This window comes from Schistocerca americana, chromosome 9, assembly GCF_021461395.2.
Source record: "Schistocerca americana isolate TAMUIC-IGC-003095 chromosome 9, iqSchAmer2.1, whole genome shotgun sequence".
Classification (NCBI taxonomy): Eukaryota; Metazoa; Arthropoda; class Insecta; order Orthoptera; family Acrididae; genus Schistocerca; species Schistocerca americana.
The window spans coordinates 49,375,483-49,399,186 of NC_060127.1; the positions used below are offsets into that span (position 1 = coordinate 49,375,483).

Here is a 23,704-nt window from a genome sequence, read left to right on the forward strand (position 1 = left end):
CATACATGGCTACACTCCATACAAATACTTTCGGAAACGACTTCCTGACACTTAAATGTATACTCGATGTTAACAAATTTCTTTTCTTCAGAAACGCTTTCTTTGCCAATGCCAGTCTACATTTTATATCTTCTCTACTTCGACCATCATCTCTTATTTTGCTCCCCAGATAGCAAAACTCCTTTACTACTTTAAGTGTCTCATTTCCTAATCTAATTCCCTCAGCATCATCCTAATTAATTCGACTACATTCCATTATCCTCGTTTTGCTTTTGTTTATGTTCATCTTATATTCTCCTTTCAAGACACTGTCCATTCCGTTCAACTGCTCTTCCAAGTCCTTTGCTGTCTCTGACAGAATTTCTATGTCATCGACGAACCTCAAAGTTTTTATTTCTTCTCCCTGGATTTTAATACCTACTCAGATTTTTCTTTTGTTTCCTTTACTGCTTGCTTCAATATACAGATTGAATAACATCGGGGAGAGGCTACAACCCTGTTTCACTCCCTTCCCAACCACTGCTTCCCTTTCATGCCCCTCGACTCTTATAACTGCCATCTGGTTTCTGTACAAGTTATAAATAGCCTTTCGCTCCCTCTATTTTACCTCTGCCACCTTTAAAATTTGAAAGAGAGTATTCCAGTTAACATTGTCAAAAGCTTTCTCTAAGTCTACAAATGCTAGAAACGTAGGTTTGCCTTTCCTTAATCTTTCTTCTAAGATAAGTCGTAAGGTCAGTATTGCCTCACGTGTTCCAACATTTCTACGGAATCCAAACTGATCTTCCCCGATGTCGGCTTCTATCAGTTTTTCCATTCGTCTGTAAAGAATTTGCATTAGTATTTTGCATCTGTGACTTATTAAACTGATAGTTCAGTAATTTTCACATCTGTCAACACCTGCTTTCTTTGGGATTGGAATTATTACATTCTTCTTGAAGTCTGAGGGTATTTCACCTGTCTCATACATCTTGCTCACCAGATGGTAGAGTTTTGTCAGGACTGGCTCTCCCAAGGCCGTCAGTAGTTCTAATGGAATGTTGTCTACTCCCCAAGGATTTCTACTAGCCCTTGTCTTTTTACCTTTTTGGTCCTCTGCTGCCTTCACTACTTCATCCCTCCCTCTTCTACTGTATTTCTTTCCCCCATTCCTGTCAATTGTTCCCTTATGCTCTCCCTGAAACTCTGTACAACCTCAGGTTTAGTCAGTTTATCCAGGTCCTATCTGATACAAAGTAAATAACAACCAAAAGACTTTCTTAAAACAAATTGTAATTTAAGATGTGTAACATCTTATTTCAACTGCAAACCATTGATGGCTGTTCTTTTCCCAAAGAGTGCTAATGTTTTTAGCACATGGGCCATCTACCTTGCTTCTGATTTTCAATGCTTCATGGACCCTCTCAGTTGTAACTAACTGAAGCACTTTTTATTTGTTTTCACTGGGCTCTGTGGGTGTTACACTTCAAATATGGAGGTCAGGGGCTGTTTCCTCAACAGTCGCTGCGATTTTTTCTGTTATGTGTTGCTGCTTTCACCTCTGATAATGAATTGTTAATGTGAAAAGTTCCCAGTTCCGCCAGGGTTCAGAGCTCTTGTTAAACTGTAGACACCCATATAACTTGCTAGGTAAGTCAGTCGGAACATCTGAGGAAGGCGAAAGCATACTGTTTTTTGTAGGACTATGGCTGGGAGTGGAGCACTGTTGCATTCTAACCAGCCTGTAGGTTAAGGTCAACTTTACTTTACACCAATACCACGCCACGACTCTTTTTATATGGGCAGTTGTGCATCCTGTAGACAGAAAAGTGATGAAGTGAGGCAAGGAAATAAAATTCTCATTATATAAGGTGGTACAAAGGAACCTTCACAGTAAGTTAGTTGCAAATCGTAAATTTCATTTATAGAATTTGAGTCCGTCTGGAACATTAAAATCCACATACAGGTTGGTTAGTACTAAACTATTGACGTTACCCTCATTGTATACTTTCAGTTCAACATTTTATATTTTACCCCCCCTCCCCATATCCATACACTTTGTCTAAAACTGCACAGGATAGCTTCCATTGATATGAGATAGGCAAATTTGATAGTATTTTAGTACTGGTACAATATCTATCTCTCTTTGGTGGGAAACAGAATAGCATCTGAAATTGCTTGCATAATGAGGAGCAATCCTTCACGATAGAAGTAGAGTTGTTCAGAACTGCAACTATGCATCATAATTTCTGCTGTCACAAGAAATTGTGTCATGGAATTTTACTATTGATAAAGTATAACCCTGTAATGTCACAATGTGATATTACTTCCCAAGCATTTACATCTGGTTGATTTGGTGTTAGCTACAAACCAACTACTCAATTTTATGACTATCAGATAATTGCCATTCTATCATTTCAGCTGTTGTGATAATGATCATATTATGTCGTGAAATAAACTGGAATCACTGTTGTATGAATTAAGCATTAGTGCAGAACATTGGAATCTCCTGTAAGGTGGATCTGGAAACGGGTGGGAAATATACATTATCAGTTGCTGTAAGGCTTACAGGCACTGGGTAGACCTCCATGCAGTGAAGCTAATGCCATCATTCAGAAGAGTTCAACAATGAGCGCTACTGAGATTAATGGGTCTTCCTCACACTGCCCCAATTGATGTATTGTTAGTAATTGTATGAATATTCCCATTGGACTTAGAATTCAGGAAAATGGATGCCCTTTATTGTTTAAAGAAAGTCAATGCAATGGAAGTATAAAGGATTCCTGGAAATGAGGCCAAAACAAGGTGGCATGTTACAACCGCAGAAAATGAATGGGACACTTCAGGCACTCGCAGGAGAACACATGAATTTCTCCCTATCGCCAGTGGGAGAGAAAAAATGAGTTTCCTGAACCCATTGAGTGGATTGGTACATTATCTGACAAGTAATGGCCGGCCTGTATGCTACATATCTATACAATATGGAAAAAAACATGCTAAATAGCTGTAGCTGCGACAGTGTGGTACTCCGGAGCAGACATTGTGGGCTGTGCGCTCTGCAGAGATGCAGTGGGCTGTGGTCATCAGGTTTTAAGGATGCAGGATCCAAAAGCAACACTAAGAAATGAGTACACTTGGTGCATCTTGAACAATGCTGCAACCACAGTGTCCAGGAAGACTTCACGAGGCATTCAACCGTCTGTCAGCATGCTGCCATCCTGGCTAATAAGGGTCTCCTACAAATGGAGAGAAGGCAGCTGAGGTCAGCAACCACTGAATGAAATGGTTTTTCATGACTTTGCATCACATTGTGCAAGTGATAACAGAAATGTGGATTCTATGACATTACAGTGAATCACTTATTACAGTGAAAATGCTACTGACATGTTTTCCTGTGTCCGAAGAATCCAGCAGGCATTGGCTGTTGACCGGGCTAGTATGAGAGCAGATCCAGTAGTGGAAACAACCATTTACAGTTCAGATTCATCCTAATAAGTGAACATAACCAGAACAGAATCTGTAGTACTAACTGTGGTATTAGTAGTTGGGCAATTGATTAAGGGGTTTGATTGTAGTTGTGTTGTGGTAGAAAGTAGTTGTAGCATCAGCACTTGTATATTAGCATTAAAGTATCGTAAGTACCAGGAATAAATAATCAATGTACACGATGTCTCAGATCTCTTGGGTCAAATCGAAACAGTTGATGTTGAGTCCACAACTGATCATATTGAGATAGGGAACCAGTGGTCAGAAATGCGTATTTATTGTGTTGTAGACATACACAGTGTACACTGTATAACGACAATACTGTTTTTCGTAATTGTTCAAAGTGACGACCACCCGTCTAAATGCATGTATTGCAAAGGTGCAGCCATGTCTGAAGTGAGGACAATCTACACGCCACCCACATTGATGGCCACCAGCAATGATTCTCTGTCATGTATGGGCAGCCATTGTCCAAGATCTTCTAATATGACCTTATTTGTTGCTTCCCCATTTGACTGATCATCTGTTGACACACAATCAGCATGGATTTGGAAAATTTCCTTGTGAAACACAACTAGCTCTTTACTCACACAAGGGATTTCAAATTTATTCCGTATTTCTAGATTTCCAGAAGGCTTTTGACACTGTACCACAGAAGTGACTTGTAGTGAAATTATGAGCTTATGGAATATCATCTCAGTTATATGACTGTATTCATGATTTCATGTCAGAGAGGTCACAGTTCATAGTAATTGACATAAAGTAATAGAGTAAGACAGAAGTGATTTCTGGCATTCGCCAAGGTAGTGTTATAGGCCTTCAAACAACTTAAATTGGAAAGAACGCACAGAAAATGCTGAGGGGGCAAACCAAAGACTGTGTTTTATTGGCAGAACACTTAGAAAATGTAAGAGATCTACTAAAGAGACTGCTACACTACACTTGTCCGTCCTCTTTTGGAGTACAGCTGCATGGTGTGGGATCCTTACAAGATAGGATTAACGGAGTACATCAAGAAAGTTCAAAGAATAGCAGCACATTTTGTACTATCCTGAAATAGAGGAGAGAGTGTCACGGACACGATACAGGATTTGGGGTGGACACAATTAAAACAAAGGCATCTTTCATTGCAGCGGAATCTTCTCATGAAATTTCAGTCACCAACTTTCTCCTCCGACCTACATGGGGAGAAATGTTCATCATAATAAAATAAAGGAAATCGGAGCTCGCACAAAAAGATATAGTTGTTCATTTTTTCCATGCACTGTTCAAGATTGGAATAATTGAGAATTATTGTGAAGGTGGTTCAGTGAACCCTCTGCCAGGCACTTAGTGTGATTTGCAGAGTATCGATGTAGATTTAGAATGGTCCACATTACCTGATGTTCCTGCGAGATGTGCTCGCACAGTTCTTGGAGACTGTACCCCATGTTGTCCATGAAAGGACGTTGTTTCAGCATGACGGTGCAGTTCAGTGTTAATGTTGGCAAGCACCTGAGTAACACGTATCCTGATTGTTGGATTGAAAGGGAGTTGGGGGGGGGGGGGGGGGGGGGGGGCTCCTGTCCCATGGCCAGCATGATTGCCGGATTTCACAGCTTTGGATTTCTTCCTCGTGGTGTCATGTCAAGATGTTGGTGTATTAGACACCCGTAGAAATTGATGAAGACCTGCTTGTTACGGTTCAAGCTGTCTGTCTGCTGGTACAGCAGACACCGGAGATCATTGAGAGAGTGCGGCAGAACTTCCTGTGCGGTGGCCTTGTGCACATTGAGACTGGTGGTCGTCACTTTGAACAGTTACTCTGAGCTATGTTGTTGTTATGCAATGTACGCTGAGTATGTCTGTAACACAATAAATGTGCATTTCCAACTGTTGGTTCCCAATCTCAATATAATTGGTTGTGGACCCACTATCACCTGTTTCAGTTTGACCCAAAAGGTGTGGACATCCTGCATACTTCTTTTATTATTCACAAAAATGTGAGTTGTACAGCTTATGTTAGCTTCCCAGATAATAGACTAAAGTTGTGAGAATAAATAAATAAAAATAATGATAAATAAATAAATTCTCTGCATTATCATCTCAAGGATTTATTTGGTGTCTCTGTCACAGTGAGATATAGACAGTCGGATCTTTTCCAACAATGTTGTTCTGAGTCGCCCACTGTAAGTCAATAATATTTCCCAGTGCTTTAAATTGTTACAATAAATTGACAGTATGAGCTACACTGCTGCTACTGTAGATACAGCCGCTCCCTGTTTCACTAAGTCGCTGTCAGTGTGAGGATAAAACTCCTAGAAGCAAGGAGTGCAAGTCCTGAAAGAACTTCTGAGAAGTTTGGAAGGTACAAGATGAGGTACTGGCAGAAGTAAAGCTGTGCAGGCCAGTCGTGATATGTGTGCAGAAAGCTCAGTTGATACAGAACTTGCCCACAAACAGCAGAGGATCGAGGTTCAAGTTCCAGACTGGCTCACTGTTGTGATCTGCTAGGAAGTTTCAAATCGGCACACACTCCACTGCAGAGTGAAAGATTTGTTCTGGAAATACACTGATGGAAAAAAAACTACAACACTAGAAAATAACTAATGTATAGTAATGAAATTTTGGGAATACATTCATTATATTTTGCAAGATCAGAGGCTAATGTAAGTGCAAGATAAGCCGTGGAAATGTGAACTGCTGGTACATTAATAACTGGTGCAACCATCTGAATGCAAGCATGCAAACGTACATGCATTGTGTTGTACAGGTGCCGGATGTCAGTTTGTGGGATGGAGATCTTGCCTGTTGCACTTCGTCGGTCTATACAGGGAAAGTTGGTGCCGGATGTGGATGACACTGGAGTTGTAATCCAGTGATGTCTCACGTGTTCTCAACTGGAAACAGATCTGCTGATCGAGCAGGCCGAAGCAACATATAGACACTCCAGAGCATGTTGTGTTACAACAGCAGTATGTGGACGAGTGTTATCCTGCTCAAAACACCCCCTGGAATGTTGTTCACGAATGGCAGTACAACAGGTCGAATCACCAGATTGACGTACAAATTTGCAGTCAGGGTGCATAAGATAACCACGAGAGTGCTCCTGCTGTCATACGAAAGTCCACGCCAGACCGTAACACCAGGTGTAGATCCAGTGTGTCTGACACGCAGACAGGTTGGTCGCAAGCCCTCAACTGGCCACCACCTAACCGTCGCATGGCTGTCACCAGCACTGAGACAGAACCGACTTTCATCAGAAAACATAACAGACCTCCACCCTGCCCTCCAACTAGCTCTCACTTGACACTAGTGAAGTCCCAAATGGTGGTGATTTGGGGTCAGTGGAGAGCAGGCTACAGGTCACCTGGCTTGGAGCTGTCATTGAAGTAACCGATTTGTAACAGTTCATTGTGTCACTGATGCTACTGCTGCTCAAATTGCTGCTGTAGATGCAGTACGATATGCCAGAGCCACATGCCGAGCACGATGGTCTTCCCTCTCAGTAGTGCCAGGGGGCCATCCGGAGCCTGGCCTTCTTGCGACTGTACATTCTCGTGACCACCACTGGCAGCAGTAATATACAGTGGCTACATTCCCGCCAAGTCTTTCTGCAGTATCGCAGAAGGAACATCCAACTTCTAGTAGCCCTATTACAAGATCTCATTGAAACTCTGTGAGGTGTTGATAATGGCGTCTTTGATGCCCTAAAGGCATTCTTGGCCGTCGTCATCTCGCCGTGTCGAATCTCAGAAGCAACCAATGCTTACGATCGTTACAGTGTGTATTGCATCCTCATAGGGGTGCTGCTAGTGCCACCCTTGTGTGACTGGCATGAAATTCGAATAGTGTTGTGTACATAGTTCCGCGTAGTCAGCGCATACACAACTTTCCCACTAGAGGGCGCCCCGCTAAGCACAACAGTGCAGGCGCAGCGCTCATCCGTCTCCGCACTATGAGATGGCGCCGTCTTAGAGACGGACCAAATTCTGCTTCCGCCAATCCACGTATTAATATGTAACGCAGCCAATGAGATTGCTGCTTACGTAGAACCTTTTCTCCTCGCGGATCACACTCGCGCAGTGATACCTGAATGCACGAGGTATTATAACGAGTGTACAGACCTCCTGTAGTCAGTCTGCATTTGACTGCACCAGTCTGTACCAGTCTGCACCAGTCTGTACCAGTCTGCATTAGTCTGCACTAGTCTGTACCAGTCTATAGTCAAGTTTCAGTCTGCACGTAATAAGATTATCATATTCCTGTACATAGCCATGAAGAGAAATGTATAGACACTTTGTCAAGTATCAGAGATATGTGAGAATAAGATTAACATACCAAGACCAAAGGAACTTCAGAATGTCAATTGCAAATAGCATCCAGAACCAAGTTAAGTTATTTTTATGCTTGTTATTATTTTAATAAATGTGTGTGAAAATTAATCAAGTTCTGTTTAAAGTTGGTCACCGTCAATCTGCTACTCTAAGCGTGCAAGTGGCATTTCTATCGTCTGACCTAACGGCAGAATATAAACACGCCACGATAAGACCACGAGACATATTGCTGACACTCACCTACTTCGTTAGAGCGACAAGTCAAATAATCTGATGGTGTGTGTACCGAAGGTCTTACAGTACACACACCACAAATAGACATCATATTTCAGCAATAGAAAATGCCCATAAACTTTTGTTTACGTGGCACAACTTCTTCTCAGTGTTGCGATTTTTTTTCTGTTGGTGTATATTGTGTCTGCTTTAATTAAATCATGATTCTTGAAATGTAGGATGACTGTGGCACTGAACTTTCAAACTGTACGAAATATTTTGTGTAAGTGAGCGAGCACGTCTCCTGAACCTGGTGCTGAGTACTCTTGAGTACGTATTCAGCATGAAGGTAATCGGACTTTGGTAGAAATTAACACTTTACATTTCTTCTCGATGATGTAGAATTCTTTGTAACAGTAAACATGTAGTCAGGATTTGCTCTCTCCTGGTGCTAAGGCGACAAGAAAACTAGAAAAGTTTGTTAAGGTAGTTGATTTGTATCCAGAATAAATGTTCAGTCTGCAGCGTGAGTAGTGTTCAGGTACCTCCGTTGGCATAACACTTGTCTGCAAAAGGCAAGTCCCAGGTTTGAGTCCTGGTGAGGCACACAGTTTTAATCTGCCAGAAACTTTGATTCATATTGTTCGCTATAAATGATAAGAGCTTTTCATAAATCACCCAGTTTATTAAGAGATGGCCTGCAGCCTAGCGCAAAAACAGTTAATTATGTACTTCTACCACGAAATAGAGCTTAGAAGAAAAAGAAAATTAGTCAACTGTCTTCTTGTATTCCTAAACAAGCTAACTGAGATTTTAGAAAATGTTCCTGAAAAAAAATATAATTATGGCAGATGAGGAACCCCTCTGCTTATTTCTTTGACCAGTGTACACTAAATAAAAGTATCTTATAGGTGCCTGAGTATGTTGCACATGGCATCAATATGAGTGCTTTTGTCTATAGTACTCTGTCTCTCACAGATAAACAGAGCAAGCTGAGAGTCACAAGACCTCTTTTTGTGGGATTTGTGTCTATTCTTGAAGAGGAGAGTTTGCATTTGTGCATTATTATTGAATATTCTTCTAATTTTTTAAGTGTAAGGTGTTTCTTAGGAACCATTATGTATAATTATGTTTTAGTTTCTAGTCATAATCACAGCTTATCTTTTCTCTTCTGGCAGTGAGATTTGTGAGCTGACGAGCATCAAGAAAGAAGATGTGATCTCCACGTTGCAGATACTCAATCTCATAAACTACTACAAGGGACAGTACATAATTACACTGACAAAAGAGACTATAGCGAACCACAGGCGTGCGATGGAGAAGCGGAAGATCCGAATCGATCCCAAGTGCCTGCACTGGACTCCGAAGGACTGGTCGAAGCGTGCCAAGTGGTGACAGTGGCACGTGCCTCCCCCTTACTCGTCGTGTTCCCACTCGCCGGCAGCGGTAGCGCCGGACGTCCCACTCCACAAGCGTTCGTGCGCTGCATCGCCTGTCCAGCATGTCCGCAGTTGCGCTCGGCGGCTGGCATGACCCAGCCCGGCTGCGGATTAGTGCCGCCTCTGTGATGGCGGCAGGCCCGCCGCGTGGCTCCGTTCTTCTGCCATGTGGCGGTGTAGTTAGAAGCTGTACAGTGTTCATATGTGGCTGTTATTGTGTATGTGTGTAATAGAGCATGTGTTTGTATGTGTGTGTGCACCATGCACACTTTTGATTGTTCTTACGTAAGTGTGTCAGTCAGTAAGTTAGATATTTGCCAAGCTTCAGCACTTGAGAAGACATTTACTGAAATTCAGGTGCACTGCTGGCAAATGATCCAACAATAGGAAGCGGCAGCAAGATGAGGAGACGGTGACCTGAATGAGTAACACCACAAGGAACCGTAGCTTCTACCCATCTCTCAGTCAGTAGCTTAAAAAATTAGTCGATCATATTTTGGAGAGATGCTACAAGGTAAAAGTATACCATTTGGTATGTTCCACGGTAATTACTGGTTGTATTATTTTCTTGCTGCCGCTCCTCCTTTGTTTGCAACTTTGGCCAGGGTGGCCTGTTATATGTGCAATTGAGTGTCTTTACTACTATGCAGTTGAGATATCTGTACCAGCATTCTTAAAATGTGGCTAGTTGTGACTGTCTCAAAATTTATGCTGCAAGTTACTGGGAGACTAATAGCCTGAAACAGAACTCTGACTCATCAAAATTCAGGTTTTCTCGAGTTCCTTCCTGCTGTTAGATTCTGAGTTAATTCATTTCCTCTCACTCATTGTCACTTTAGTCAAAAATGTCTTCAAAGACTGCTTGCCGATCTGCTGGTAACTCGTATGAGAATGTTGTAGGCAGGACGTTAGAGAGACAAAAGAGAAGTTTGCAAACAGTGATGCTTCAGTATATGAGTTGTTCTCATTCTTTGCATACTAGTACATATGATCCTACTTTAACTAATCAAAATTCTTTTTTGTACCTGTGCATTTGGTTTCTTTTCATTTAATGAGGCTGTTGGTTCTGTATCCCTTAATATTATCAGCTTGTATTTCATTGAAATCGGCTTATATTCCTTCACAGATTTGGAAACAGAAATACATCACACATGTGACTGCATTGAACATTAAACTGCACTTTGCTTCAGACAATGATGCATTGAGCGAATTGGTTCATACTAAGCGTTCTCTATGGCCAGTTTTCCACACCTTGTTTTCAGCACTGCGAGAGTCTCACAATAAATAAAATAAAAGGATTATCAATATGTACAATATCTTCATTTATGGGTAGCAGAACAGCAGAATCACATATAAGCTTAAGCCGAGATTCTTTTACAATTATAATAAGCAGAAGTGTTATTGGAATAAACTTTCCAGTTCATTACTGTCATATTTAGCAGTTCAACTTAACTTGACTGTTTACAAAAGCCACAATAATATAGCTATTTGTCTTAAATGATGAGTATAAGCTTTCGCATCTTTTCACGTGCATTCAACAACGGTGTAAGGTATCAAATATGTTAATACAATAAATTTGTCAGAAATAATTTGCTTTCCTGTGAACATTCTTACTGTCAGTGCTGTTTAATTCCATCCCTTTTGCATAGTTTCAGATTTGCATTTTGGTAAATTGAGAGATTTGTGTGCAATTTTAGTCTGAACAAATCCAGGTGTGATCCAAAAGACAATAATTGGAAATTTTGCTGCAGGTTGAAACGTGAAACACCCGAGGATTTATCAGACTGGTTGTTGACAGCCCTGTATCCCAGAGTTAAATACTGAAATTTATTAATTTTTGTGATGATTTGTCCAGACAGTCTACAAACTTCACAAAACACATGCACACATGAAGAAAAATCTTGGGAAAAATGAAGAATTTTTTAAAAGTTGTTGTAATTTCATTTAACTTTACTTTCGTACAAACTATATTCTGAAGGTGTCCTACGAGAAAATCCTTAAAACTAGTAATATGTTTATTTCTTGAACTGATGGATTCAAGACAACATACATTTTCCTTATTTTTGGTTAAGAAGCACCACTCAGTCACACCTAGCCATTCTTTTAAGATAATTCATACAACTGAATCTGCCAGTGATGAATGTTATAGAAAATGTTTGCTGCGAAGAGTTAAAAGTTTCCCATTCATGCTGATGGTTATATTGTATAATACTGTTACCACACTGTATATAGTATTCATCTATTGTGAGACTGTACTTTCAAAAATTGACAAAGCAAGAGACTGTAATTGTATCAGGATTTATGTAGAAGGTAGGAGCAGGTTGCCAAAATAATAAAAAAAGATGTCAATATATATATATATATATAGGTACAGGAATAGTCTCCAAATCACTTCCAGGAAATTGTGTATTGTGTTAGAAGAAACTGCAGATGAGATTTCCGTGAAAGTTGTAAAAGTATTTCAGCACAACAAATTATTTATCGACAGTATTATCGGGAATCTTGTGATAACGGTTTAGATTGCGTAATATTATGTCCATAAATACAGTAAGGGTGAAATAATTGCTGACTAATCTGGGAAGTGCAATCATTGTGAACAGCTGTCAGTGTCCGTTTTTGCTGCACCAATTTTATATTGTACTACTTTCTTATTAGAAATTCTGTACAAGAGACAGTCACACAGTTGATCGTCCACATAGTTCAGCATACACTCCATTTCCTACAACATAACGGGGAGACAAATGATAACTGTTACAGATACTTCAAACTTGCTTTTTTTTCATTAATCATGAATTACAAAGCTCAGCAGATGCTACAGGTATTTTAATCTCACATAGTGATGTCCAATCTTTTGGTGCTATAGAAAATTTAGAGATTATTGATGAGATTTTATGTAAAATCACGTTTTAAAGGGGAAGCTTTCTCCTGCATGCAAATACCCCAATGTTGTATTGCAATTACATTTTCCTTTGGTAAAAATGTTTTTACTTTAAGATCAGAAATTAAAAATGATTCGTGATAATTTTTTTGCTTAGAGGAATTTCTGTGACAAATTTATCCGATTTATAAAGTTTGTGATGTGAATTCAAAAATTTTTCTTTTTTGTGCATGTATTGCAGAGGGAAAATAATAATTATCAACTGTTGGGGTAGGGAAAAATCAGTTGATTTTGGAACTATATTTCAGTCACAGCTTTACTATAATGAGAAACTGCAGAATTGGTGCTCTGGTTGTAATCTGCTCCTACCTTTATTATGTGCCACCTCCATGAAAGGAAGTGGAAATAACTTCAGAGAAGCTGTGATAATGGAGGGCAAAAAAAACTGTTCAGAATTGTAAACATGTAATTACTTTTATCTGTGTAAAAATCAATGTTCTCTGTTCGTATTCAAGGAGAAATTTTATTTGGTTCCAAACTGTCAGTCTGTGGTGCCCATGGAAGTTAGTTTCTCTTGTGTGTGTGTGTGTGTGTGTGTGTGTGTGTGTGAGCGCGCATGCGCTAAACATGTAACACATTTGTTCCCATACTACATCATCAAGAACATATACTCACCAGAGCTGTAACAAACAGAATTACAAATGAAATTGCACCCATTTTCTCCCCTTTTTTCTCTAGTTTATATTAGTTGCCACTCTTCAGTATTATAGTGTTATTCAGAAAATTATATTTTGTACCTAATTTTTCCGAACCCCTGAAATTTGCAACTGTAGTTTTAAATTTGTTGCTAAATTTATTTTAGTATGAAAGTGAACAGTGTGTCAGATTTATGGTGGAAAGGTTATTAGTTGGTGACAGGGTGGTATTATTCAAGTACTAAAGCATGGAAAAATCAAATAGATGGCCTCTGGTAAGCATATTTTTAAATTGCATGAACGGATAATTTTCTGCAATTTAGTTTTACCAATGCTGTTGCATCCCTATATAACCTAATAGCCTTTCTACCAGCACGTCTTTCAGAATGTACTTGCACAAATACAACAAATTGACACTGCTCTTACCTGGCTGTGTTGTCCACAGACTAGAAACTTTGGAACCATGTGGCTAAAAATGTATTGGAATGCTCATTAGTTTTGAATTGTTTGTAACTTAGGGTGCAGTTGGAATGTGAAGAGACTGTGTAGTATTACTACTGTTGTGCCACTGTAATGGGAAACTTCCCTACGTACACACAATTATTTGTCTTTCATTGATGTCTATCTGTTGATTTTTCAGAAACAACTGATTTGCCGTTATCTCTCTTACAGTTGCAAACATTTCAAAATTTAAGAGCTAATATTTCTAAAACAAACAAGAGAAAAGATAAAAAGAAGATAGTACAAAACTGAGAGCAGTGTAATAGAAGTTCTGGATGAGTAATGGCAAATTTATCGTGAACTAATAAATGTTATTAGATGGAGGAGGAAGCAATAGTTTGATTGCTGTAGTGCACAATATTTTGAATTGACAGTGAAGTTATTTTGGCTTTGTGTAGAAATTTGGGAACAAGTATTTTCTTCCTCTCTCACTTTCTTTTCAATGTTTGCGTCTTCTCAGAATCGTTACTTGGCATTGCTCATTCAGTACTTGAAGTGACGCTTCTTAATTAGATATTGAAGTCATATCAGGGTTGATCTGTGGAATGCAAATTGTATTTGTTTTATATTTTGTGTAATATTGCAGACTGCTGCAGAAGCTGTGTGTGTTAATGGTGCAAAGTGGAACTAAATTATTGTGTAGTTGTAAGATAATTTCTGGACTTTACAGACATGTATGTGAAATCCGTGCTTTATCTCATTGAATTCCATGTCTTTTTTTACTTAGCCTTTTTTATTTGTTGCACATTCTGATTATTACCTGACCCCTTGCAGTCCTTCTCCTGTCATATCATTTCACATTTCTACGACGGTGATTTGAAAAGTTCTCAGAACAGAATAGATAAAAAGTACGTACACCACTGAAACCTTTTTTTATTTTTCGATGTAGTCTCCTTGTAGATTAATGCATGTGGTACAGGTGTGCAAAATAGTTGTCAACTCCAGATATCACTTCTTTATTTGAAGTGAATCTTCCTCCATGAAGTTTTGGGAAGAGATGGAAGTTTGGTGGAGCCATATCAGGTGAATAAGGTGGCTGTGGTAACAATTCATACCTTAGTTCGTGTAATTTTGCCATCTCAATGACGTGTGCAGGTGCACATTGTCTTGAGGGAAGATGACTTTCTTCCTTGCTAAATCTGGCTTTTTTTTGCACGTAACTTTTGTTGCAATTTGTCTAGGAGGTTAGCGTAGTATTCTCCAGTAAGTGTTTGCCCAGTGGGGAGATAATCTACAAACAGAATCTCCTTCATATCCCAGAACACTGATGCCATGACCTTTCCCGCCGAAGGAATTGCCTTTGCTTTCTCTGGTGGTGGAGTATCAGCATGTTTCCACTGCTTTGACTGTTGTTTTGTCTCTGGGGTTTAGTAGTGCACTCAAGTTCCATCTGTGGTCACAAACCGGTGCAAAAAATCTTGGTCGTTTCTCCTAAAACAGGCCAAACATTGTTCCAATACGTCATTCTCATGCATTTTTGATCCAGCATCAAGAGTCGCGGCACCCATCGTGCAGATAATTTTTTTTATTTCTAACTCCTCAGTTAAAATGTGATATACCCTTGCAGATCTGGCAAGCGTGAGCAATTTCTCGCACTTTCGATCGGCAATCCTCCATGACCATTTTGTGCACATTTGCAATGATTTCTGTAGTAGTGACACATCTTGGCTGAACACTGCATAGATCATCATCTAAGCTCTCCCGACCCAATTTAAATTCATTTATCCACTTGGCAACAGTTGAATATGAAGGAGCAGAGTTCCAGTGTATTCTGGAAATTGGCATATATGTCGTTTGCTTTCATACCTTTCTTTACGAAGTACTTAATCACAGCTCGAATCTCGACCTTCCCCCCCATCTTCGCAAATCACTACGCGGGAACAACAGACCCATGTCACATTTTCCAAGATCACTGACGCGGCACTTGCTTACAGGCAACAGTCAAATGAATATCACATGAACAACTTGTTGCACTAGTGCTGACCTCTAGGGGTGATTCCGAGAACTTTTCAAACCACCCTCGTAGTTGGATTTATGAGGGTTGCCCAGCAAGTAATACACCGCATTTTTTTTTTTTTTTCCTAACCAAAAACAATGCTACAAATGAGAAACGTCGTGTACATGTTATTTGAAGTCTCCTGAGTGAGTGCAGCAAGTTTCTGTCACTTCTGACAAATTACGTAGTGGCAGGACAGTTTCAAAATGACGTCTGTAGGTGATGTACATTACAAGAAATGTGCCGTCATTGAATTTCTCACTGCAAAGAAAGAAACTGTGGGGAATATTCACAAACATTTGTACAAAGTTGTGGAGCATCTGCTGTCGACAGAAGTACAGTTAGTGGGCACAGTTATAGTCACAAGCAAGTGCTGGCAACTCCTGCGACATCTTCCATGTGTAAAATGCTTTTGTCACAAATCCATGTGTGCCACCACACATAACGGATGTGATTTGATTTGTGCACATGTGTTGCAGGTTACTTGAGTATCACTGTTTGGGTTCATAAAACGCATTTTCTTTGTGACTCCAGGAAAAATTGCAAGGATCTCTGTTTCTCATAGCCACAAAAAGTGACAGTTAATTATCTGTAGTTTTTAGTTTTGTTAATAAAGACAACAAAGAAACAAGACATCAGATAGCAGTTCAGAGGCCCAGGAAAATGAAAATTTCTTCACAGAGAAAGCAAAAGTTATTTTTGATCTACCCAGCACATACTCGTAAGTATGCATTGCTTCAGCATATCTGAACTGATACAAATTTAGTGATACAGGCATGTCATGGAAGAATGGGGTGGCAAGATGACTCCGCAAAAAGTTAATTAGTATGAAAAGAAAGTATGGACACATTATAATAACATGTTTCACAATCCATACCAGCGTTTACAGGAATCAATTGTGTTGCAGTAAGTAGGAAAATATGTAAATGATTAAGAAAAATTGTAACGCTTGACCTTAATGAAAAACCTACGGGGCACAATGTAATAAACAACTTGACCAAAGGCTTGTCAATAGCCCCAAAATTAAAATACCTCAAAGCAGTTACACAACGAGAATAAGATACACAAGCAAAATGTATTTTCCAAACTGCTAACCTGCAGAAATAGACAGACACAGGAGACTGCCTTTTAAGGAAACGTTCTGCAAGGAATGAAAGCAGTAATGAGTATGATCTGGGAAAATCACATTTCTTTGTTTAGACATTTAACCAGAACGAAGAGTTGAACGGAGAATAATGAGACATTATGGAACAGAAACTAAGTAATTCAGGAGAAGATTAAAAAACAAAGAAATTAAAAGGCAAATAAATGAGACTACTAATCAAGAGCAACATACAGACAATAGGAGGGGTGATTTAAAATGATGAAAGAAAGAAGAGAGCTTAGGGAATGATGTGGTTTTGAACCCTCTGGAGATTGAAAAACGCTTTATACACACATGTGGAGGAGGCCAGGTTCCAACTCCGGTCTGGCAGAAATTTTTAACTCCCCAATTGATTTAAACCAATGTCCACTAGCAGCTAATGTCATTACTTCCTTTGTGTCTTTACTCTTTTATGCAGTTGACAAAAGTACACAATGAAGGCCATAAGATCAAAATAAATAGCCAATGAAGGTTATGGACTGTTAGTGAAATTTTTGTAAATAAATAAAACTACATCATATTATCGCTAGAGTGAAAAAAAGATGACCCTTTCTATAGGGTCAATCCATACCAAGCACTGGTTGCGTGACCATCTCAGAAAAATTTTATATTTGCTGGGTGAATTCCCCAATGTTTAGTAGCCACAAAAATATTTTTTTTTTAAATTTATTGTTTATTATTTTGAAATGGCGGTGATATTTGTCCCAGGTCGCATGCGTTTTTTCGTATTTGAAAGCATCTACATTTTTTACATTTATTCAGTAGTGGATTGTCCTAAGCCTTTCACATAAAATGCATTTAGTTCAACACACTCTGGGCTACAAATTAACATCATTATCACTTAGCTGAATGTATTCTTTAATATATATTTAATAGTTCAAAGTTATCAGCCACAAATTAAAAAAACTCAATTTTTGAACAGTAGTTTCCCAAAGAAAGATTAATTTCTCAGTTTTAATATTTTGTCTGCTATTACACTGTATAGTATAGTTACTTTTAATAGAGTATCAATGGTGAGCAACTTGCACTTAAAAAAATACCATAAAATAGGGTGAATAGGATCAATTCTGCTGGAAAAACTTTAAAACAATAGAAACTACACAGGATCGCAATAAAATATGGAAACCAGTGTGTCAATCTGCAGTATTGCCCTTGGGGAACACATTCACAAACATTTTGTGTTCAAATAGTGGCTACCCTGGCTTCTAGAGCACTGTAAACATGTACGTTCCGAAAACTTTGTATACAGTGGTGTGTGGTTGGGATTGTGTATCGTCAGAATCAGTGCTTCTACCAAGAATTGTGTTCTGAAATCACGTCCTTCTTTGTTTTTGGTGAGTATTAAATATATTTCTTGATTTTATTTTATTTCGCTTGAATGAACGCACTTAAAAAAAAAAAATGGGGTGAGTAGGATCAGTATAAAATAACACTATTATCGGGCGTACATTTTGCTTATGGGACGCTACCTGCTTGTGTTTTGAATGTTTCGTTCTATTTAATTTCCAGACTGATTAAAATGCCCAGAAATTACATTCCTGATCCTTGTGGGAAATCCTACACAAAGAGAAGCAAGGATGAATTAGCCCAAGCCTTTGCTGCTGTTAAAGGAGTGAGGAGCATTAGGCAAGCTGCCCGAAATTTCAGCATTCCATACACAATTCTCCACCGACATTTGAGGAATAAGAATGTGCATCCCCAAGGGGGACAAACTGCACTCTCTGCAGATGAAGAGGTGTTGATTGTGGACAGGCTTGCTATTTGTGCTGAGTGGGGCTATTGCTTTGACCGGTTGACTCTGCAATTGTTTTTCAAAGGATTCTTGGACCGTATAGGCAAAGTTGTTAGAAAATTCAAAAGTAGTTTACGTGGTCACGAGTTCACTGTTAGCTTTTTGAAGAGGCACAAGGAAAAATTGCGTCTAAGACTGTGCCAGAACATATAAAGAGCATATACTTCTGTTTTGAGAGCTGTCCTGCAGGAATATTTTGATAATTTAGAGAAGAAAATTAAAGATTTTCCCCTAAGTAATATTGTGAATTTCGATGAAACGAACTTAGCAGATGATCTGGAACGCGTGAAAGGGGTTACGAAAAGAGGATCAAAATATCCTGAGAGAGTCATGAATACCTCCAAAGCAGCAACGTCAGTTATGTTTGCTGCTGCAGCAAATGGAAAACTGCTGCCATTGTACGTTGTTTATCTCTAAAAACACTTGTATGCTTCATGGATGGATAGTGCTCCCAAAGACACCAGATATAATAGAAGTGAAAGTGGGTGGTTTGATGCTCAGTGTTTTGATGACTGGATTATTGCAATCTTTTTGCCTTATTATAGGAAGATAGAAGGCCCCAAAATTTTAATCAGCGACAACCTTTCATCTCATCTTTCAGTGGCTTCAGTCAAGTCTTGTGAAGAGAATGGTGTAAGAATGATTTTTCTTCCCAAAAACTCTACACATCTCACTCAGCCTCTTGACGTGGTATTTTCTCGTCCACTGAAGACCAGCTGGCGAAGCATTCTCCAAAAATGGAAGTTGGGTTCCGGTCGTAAGGAGACCACTATTCCCCCAATTACTAAACCAGCTTGTGAGAGCTCTGGAAGTAAATGCCGAAAAAAACATCCAGGCTGGTTTCGAGAAATGTGGGATTCTGGTGTTGAAGATGATGGTGAAGGATCTGCAAATCCACAGGATGTTGGAGGCCTCACAGAGTTGCTCCAAGAATTTCGAGGGAGCGATGAAAGGCCTGTGAGACAATGGCGAACCAGGGTTCCAGTGCAGGCTGGGAAAAGTGTGTCAGTACATGACTTCCCTGATGATGAAAAGAGTGACACCTCAGACAAAAGTGACGATGTTTCTGGAGATGACGACTCACCAACTCTCTCCACCAGTGAGCGTGAGAACACAAGCGCAATCAGTGGCTCTGAAGTCTTTCCTCCTTATGAACTTCAGCCTGGTGACTTTGTCATTGTTAGATTTGGCACAAAAAAGAGGCACAGTAGGTTCATAGGCACAATTGTCACTGTAACTGAGTCAGCAATGACTGTTACGTGCGTTCGAAAGAGGGTTGGGAAAAAGAACACACTTTGTTTTCCCGAATGTGGACAATATATGTGAGGTGAACCCAATACAAGTGGAGAGAAAGGTAAAAGTCACTAACATTCAAAGGGGTCAACACACCTTTTTTGTGGATCCCATGTTTTTAGAATAAGGTGTAGCATTATTTTAAGTTTTCTACATAAAATGTATTTCTTTTTTTTTTTTTTTTTTTTTTTTTTTTTTTTTTTCAATAAAATAATTATAATCGTATGTATACTTCTTTTTTCTGTTTCGCAATCATCTTTTACTTTTTTTAAAAAAATAAGCCAGTGATCCTAATTGCAAAACAAGCATCTTAATGGAATAACTTGGGAAAATACTATGGCTGATCCTATTCACCCTGACCTTCAGAACAATAGGATCAAAGTATTTAAAAAAATATTAAAATTCATCATAAACAATAAAGAGAGAGTCATATATTGGATTCAAAACTACAGATGAAGACACACAAAATGGCTTTTGTTTCATCGCTTTACATAAATTGATTGAGGAGATACACATCTTTGAACATTAAAGGTGATCCTATTCACCCCGTTTTATGGTACACTATTTTAAAAAAATGGATTTTTTTTTTTTAATTTTTCTATTTTGTGGCCTGTAATATCTGTGATGGAGGACCAGATAAAAATCTGAAAATTTCACAGTTAATAGATCTTTATGATATCAAACTTCAGTATAAATTTCAACTTTGAGATTCAATTGGAAGTTATAGAAAAAAGATGATGAACATCAGTCAAAAAAACGTTTTTTAACGTCTGCGATATCTGGTAGGCTAATCAAATAAAGTATACCAATTGCATAATGTAACACACCACATTACACTAGCTAATGATTATTTGTCGAAACAATGCTGTGGTAATTGTTTCAGCCAGCTAACAATTGTATCTGCAGGCCTATGCAAGTCTGATTGTTGTCTTCCTCCTTACACCAACAATTGTCGACTCTCACTTATTTAGTTGGAAGTTCTTGACGTGTGCAGTTGAAATAGGTGTTTCAGTGTTCTGTTGGTGTTATTATTAATTAAGGATGTCATACAAGTGTATGGAGTGCATCCTAAAGACATTACTTTAATCGAAGATTACAGTGAAGAAGGAAAAGTGTTGCTTTACTTAAGAGTCGGCCCAGACGTCAAATCAACTTGCAAGTACCATGAAATGAAATACTTGAAAAAATTTGATCACCTTTTTGGTCAGTCTTGCATGGACCCTTTTGAGAAATACAAGAAACCTATAACAAAAGGTCTGCGAGAAATCACATTTGATCATTATTACATAAAAAAAAAGTTTTGTCAATCTCATACCAGGAAAATTATTGTGTCCACCATGTTAATCTAAGATATTTGTAATTCTCGAGAGAAAGGATAGTGAAACCTGACACAGAATTTTGTGACTTATCAGCAACCATTAAAAAAAGTAGATACAGCTTGTGAAATCCTGGGTATATCACCTGCTAGTACAATTAGAAAACTGAGTCAAGATAAAAGACCAAGTGCCTTGAATACTAAAAATGAGAAAGTGGCAGCTACAGTCAAAAAGAATTTGGAAGTTTCATTTTAAAATACAATTATACTAAAACAGATGGAAGTTCTAAAACTTCACCAGCTGAATATGATGATTTGATAGAAGAACTAAATGCAGTACTTTAAACAAAGATGGTAAAATTAAGATTATCAGTTTACTGCCGAATTCTTGGAATCGAGCAGATGTTAGTGAGGAATTTAATGTGTCGCAATGTCTTGTTAAGTTAACAAGGCAATTAGTAAAAGAACAGGGGATTTTACTAGCATTACAAAAGAGAAGTGCATCTAATTTGGTAGATGAAAACACAATCAATAAAGTTATTAAGTATTATGACAATGACAATAATAACCATATGATGTCTAGCAAAAAAGACTGTGTTTCTGTGAAAGAAAATGGTTATAAGATTCAAAGACAAAAAAGGTTAATATTGTGCGATTTAAATGAACTATTCACTGAATTTAAAAAAGAAAATCCTGGCATTAAAATAGGAAGATCAAAGATTTGCGAGTTGAGACCAAGATGGTGTATTGTTGCCCGGGCATCTGGCACCCGTAATGTTTGTGTTTGTTTGTATCATCAGAACGCAAAGTTGGTGATAGGTGGGGGCCAAACTTTTGGAAGTTATGGTATGCAATATTGACAGTTACAATTGTATGATCAAGAGAAAATGTGAAGATTGTCCAGGCAAACAAGCCTTACTTGACATGTTTGAAGACTCCGAAGAAGACGATTTGATTCCTGACAATATAAAATACAAACAGTGGGTGACACAAGACAGAACTGAAATGGTGAGAGTCATAAAATCACGAGGAGAATTTTTTTGAAGTGTTGGTGGCTAGCCTTGAAAATCTGAAAATGCATAATTTTATTGCAAAAGCTCAAAGTAAATTTCGGAAGACAAAAAGCAAACCTTGGCAGCTGATGAATGCTTAGTTCTTGCTGACTTTTAGGGAAGTTATTCCTTTGTTGTTCAAGATGAAGTACAAGGGCACCACTGAGTAAACAAACGGGCCACAGTTCATCCATTTATATTCTGTTATAAAGATGAAGATAAACTAATGAGCCACAGCTTTTGTGTCATAAGTGACTACCTTGAACACAGCACTACAGCAGTGCCATTTTTCAACTAAAATTAACAAACTACATTAAACAGCACCACCCTTCCATTTAAAAAAAAAAAAAGAAAAAACTGATTTACTTTTTTGATGGGGCAGCAAGTCAGTATAAAAACAAAAACAAAAATTATCAACATCTCCTTTTATAAAGAAGATTTTGGGTTTGATGTAGAATGGCACGTTTTTGCTTCGTGCCATGGGAAGAATGCTTATGATGCTGTCAGAGGTACAACAAAGCAACTGTCACAAAAGCAAGTCTGCAGCGGACCGATGACAATCGTATCATAACACCTCAAGAAATGTTTGAATTCTGTAAAAAACATATCAAAGAAATTACCTATGTTTTTGTACAGTGTGAGGAAATACAAGAAGTCTATGACAGTGTCTTGAAGGAAAGGTACAACACTTGTCAGAAGATTAATGGCACTCGATCTTTTCATTGTTTTGTACCCCATTGACACAACTTACTGAAGTGTAAGATCACATCAACTTTGCCTGATAGTGAACTTCATCAGTGTGGAAAACTTGTACAACTGGTTCTTCAAAATAAGGATGCAACAGTTTTGTTATGTAAACACACTTTTCGCTTGGCGTTGGCGGCGCGCCAGCGGGAACGCGCACACCTAAAGCTACTAGTGTGCATGTCTGGGATAATGTTCCGCTGGCCACTGCGAAAACTCCCAAGTCCTTATCTAAGGTCAATAACCTCGAACACTATATAAGCGAGCGTACTCATGCGCTACGCGCAGTCTGTGACGTGCTGCTGCACGGGCAACTGCATTGAACGCCGCCAACATGCCCTACAGGAGGTATCATCGTACCCGCACAACAGTCTACAAAACCATAAAAAACATTGAACTTACAACAACATCAGGAGACAAGAAAAATCGCATTCCAGTGAAGAGTGTTGCAGCCCACGCCCTCGCCGATGGACCCTGTGTATTTCTTGGATGTTCTCTTAATTTTAGCTTGGATTTAAACGACACTTTCTCACATGGAAATGGGTGGTTCACCGTTGCCATAGTAAGAGGTGGTAGCGGAGTTTCTAGTGTATCTGGTCTTGAAAGTTTTAATGATAGAGATGCAATTGCCTATCGTACCTATCATATGTTTGAAATTGGTAGTAAAGATTTTGGTAAATCAGCTTATGATTCAACGTCTCCTCTTGGCTTGTGTTTACGATGAACAGTGGTGGATTGGCGAAGTTGATAATATTGACTATCAAAACCAAGATGTACATGTTGTATTTTATCACCCTCCAAGATCAAGGACATCTTTTGAAAAAATTGAGAAGGATGAAGTTTGGATGCCACTTAAAAATG

The 23,704-nt window shown here is 38.8% G+C and overlaps 1 protein-coding gene across 1 annotated transcript in view; it reads left to right on the top strand.

Annotated features, from left to right (window-relative positions):
• LOC124551268 (histone acetyltransferase Tip60-like) overlaps window positions 1-14,229 on the top strand; it is a 129,887-nt gene extending 115,658 nt beyond the window's left edge. Inside the window, exon 9 of the mRNA XM_047126267.1 lies at window positions 9,173-14,229. Coding sequence (XP_046982223.1) covers window positions 9,173-9,389 — 217 coding nt within the window. The 3' untranslated portion in view covers window positions 9,390-14,229. The remainder of the gene's footprint in view (window positions 1-9,172) is intronic.
• Window positions 14,230-23,704: the final 9,475 nt, after the last annotated feature.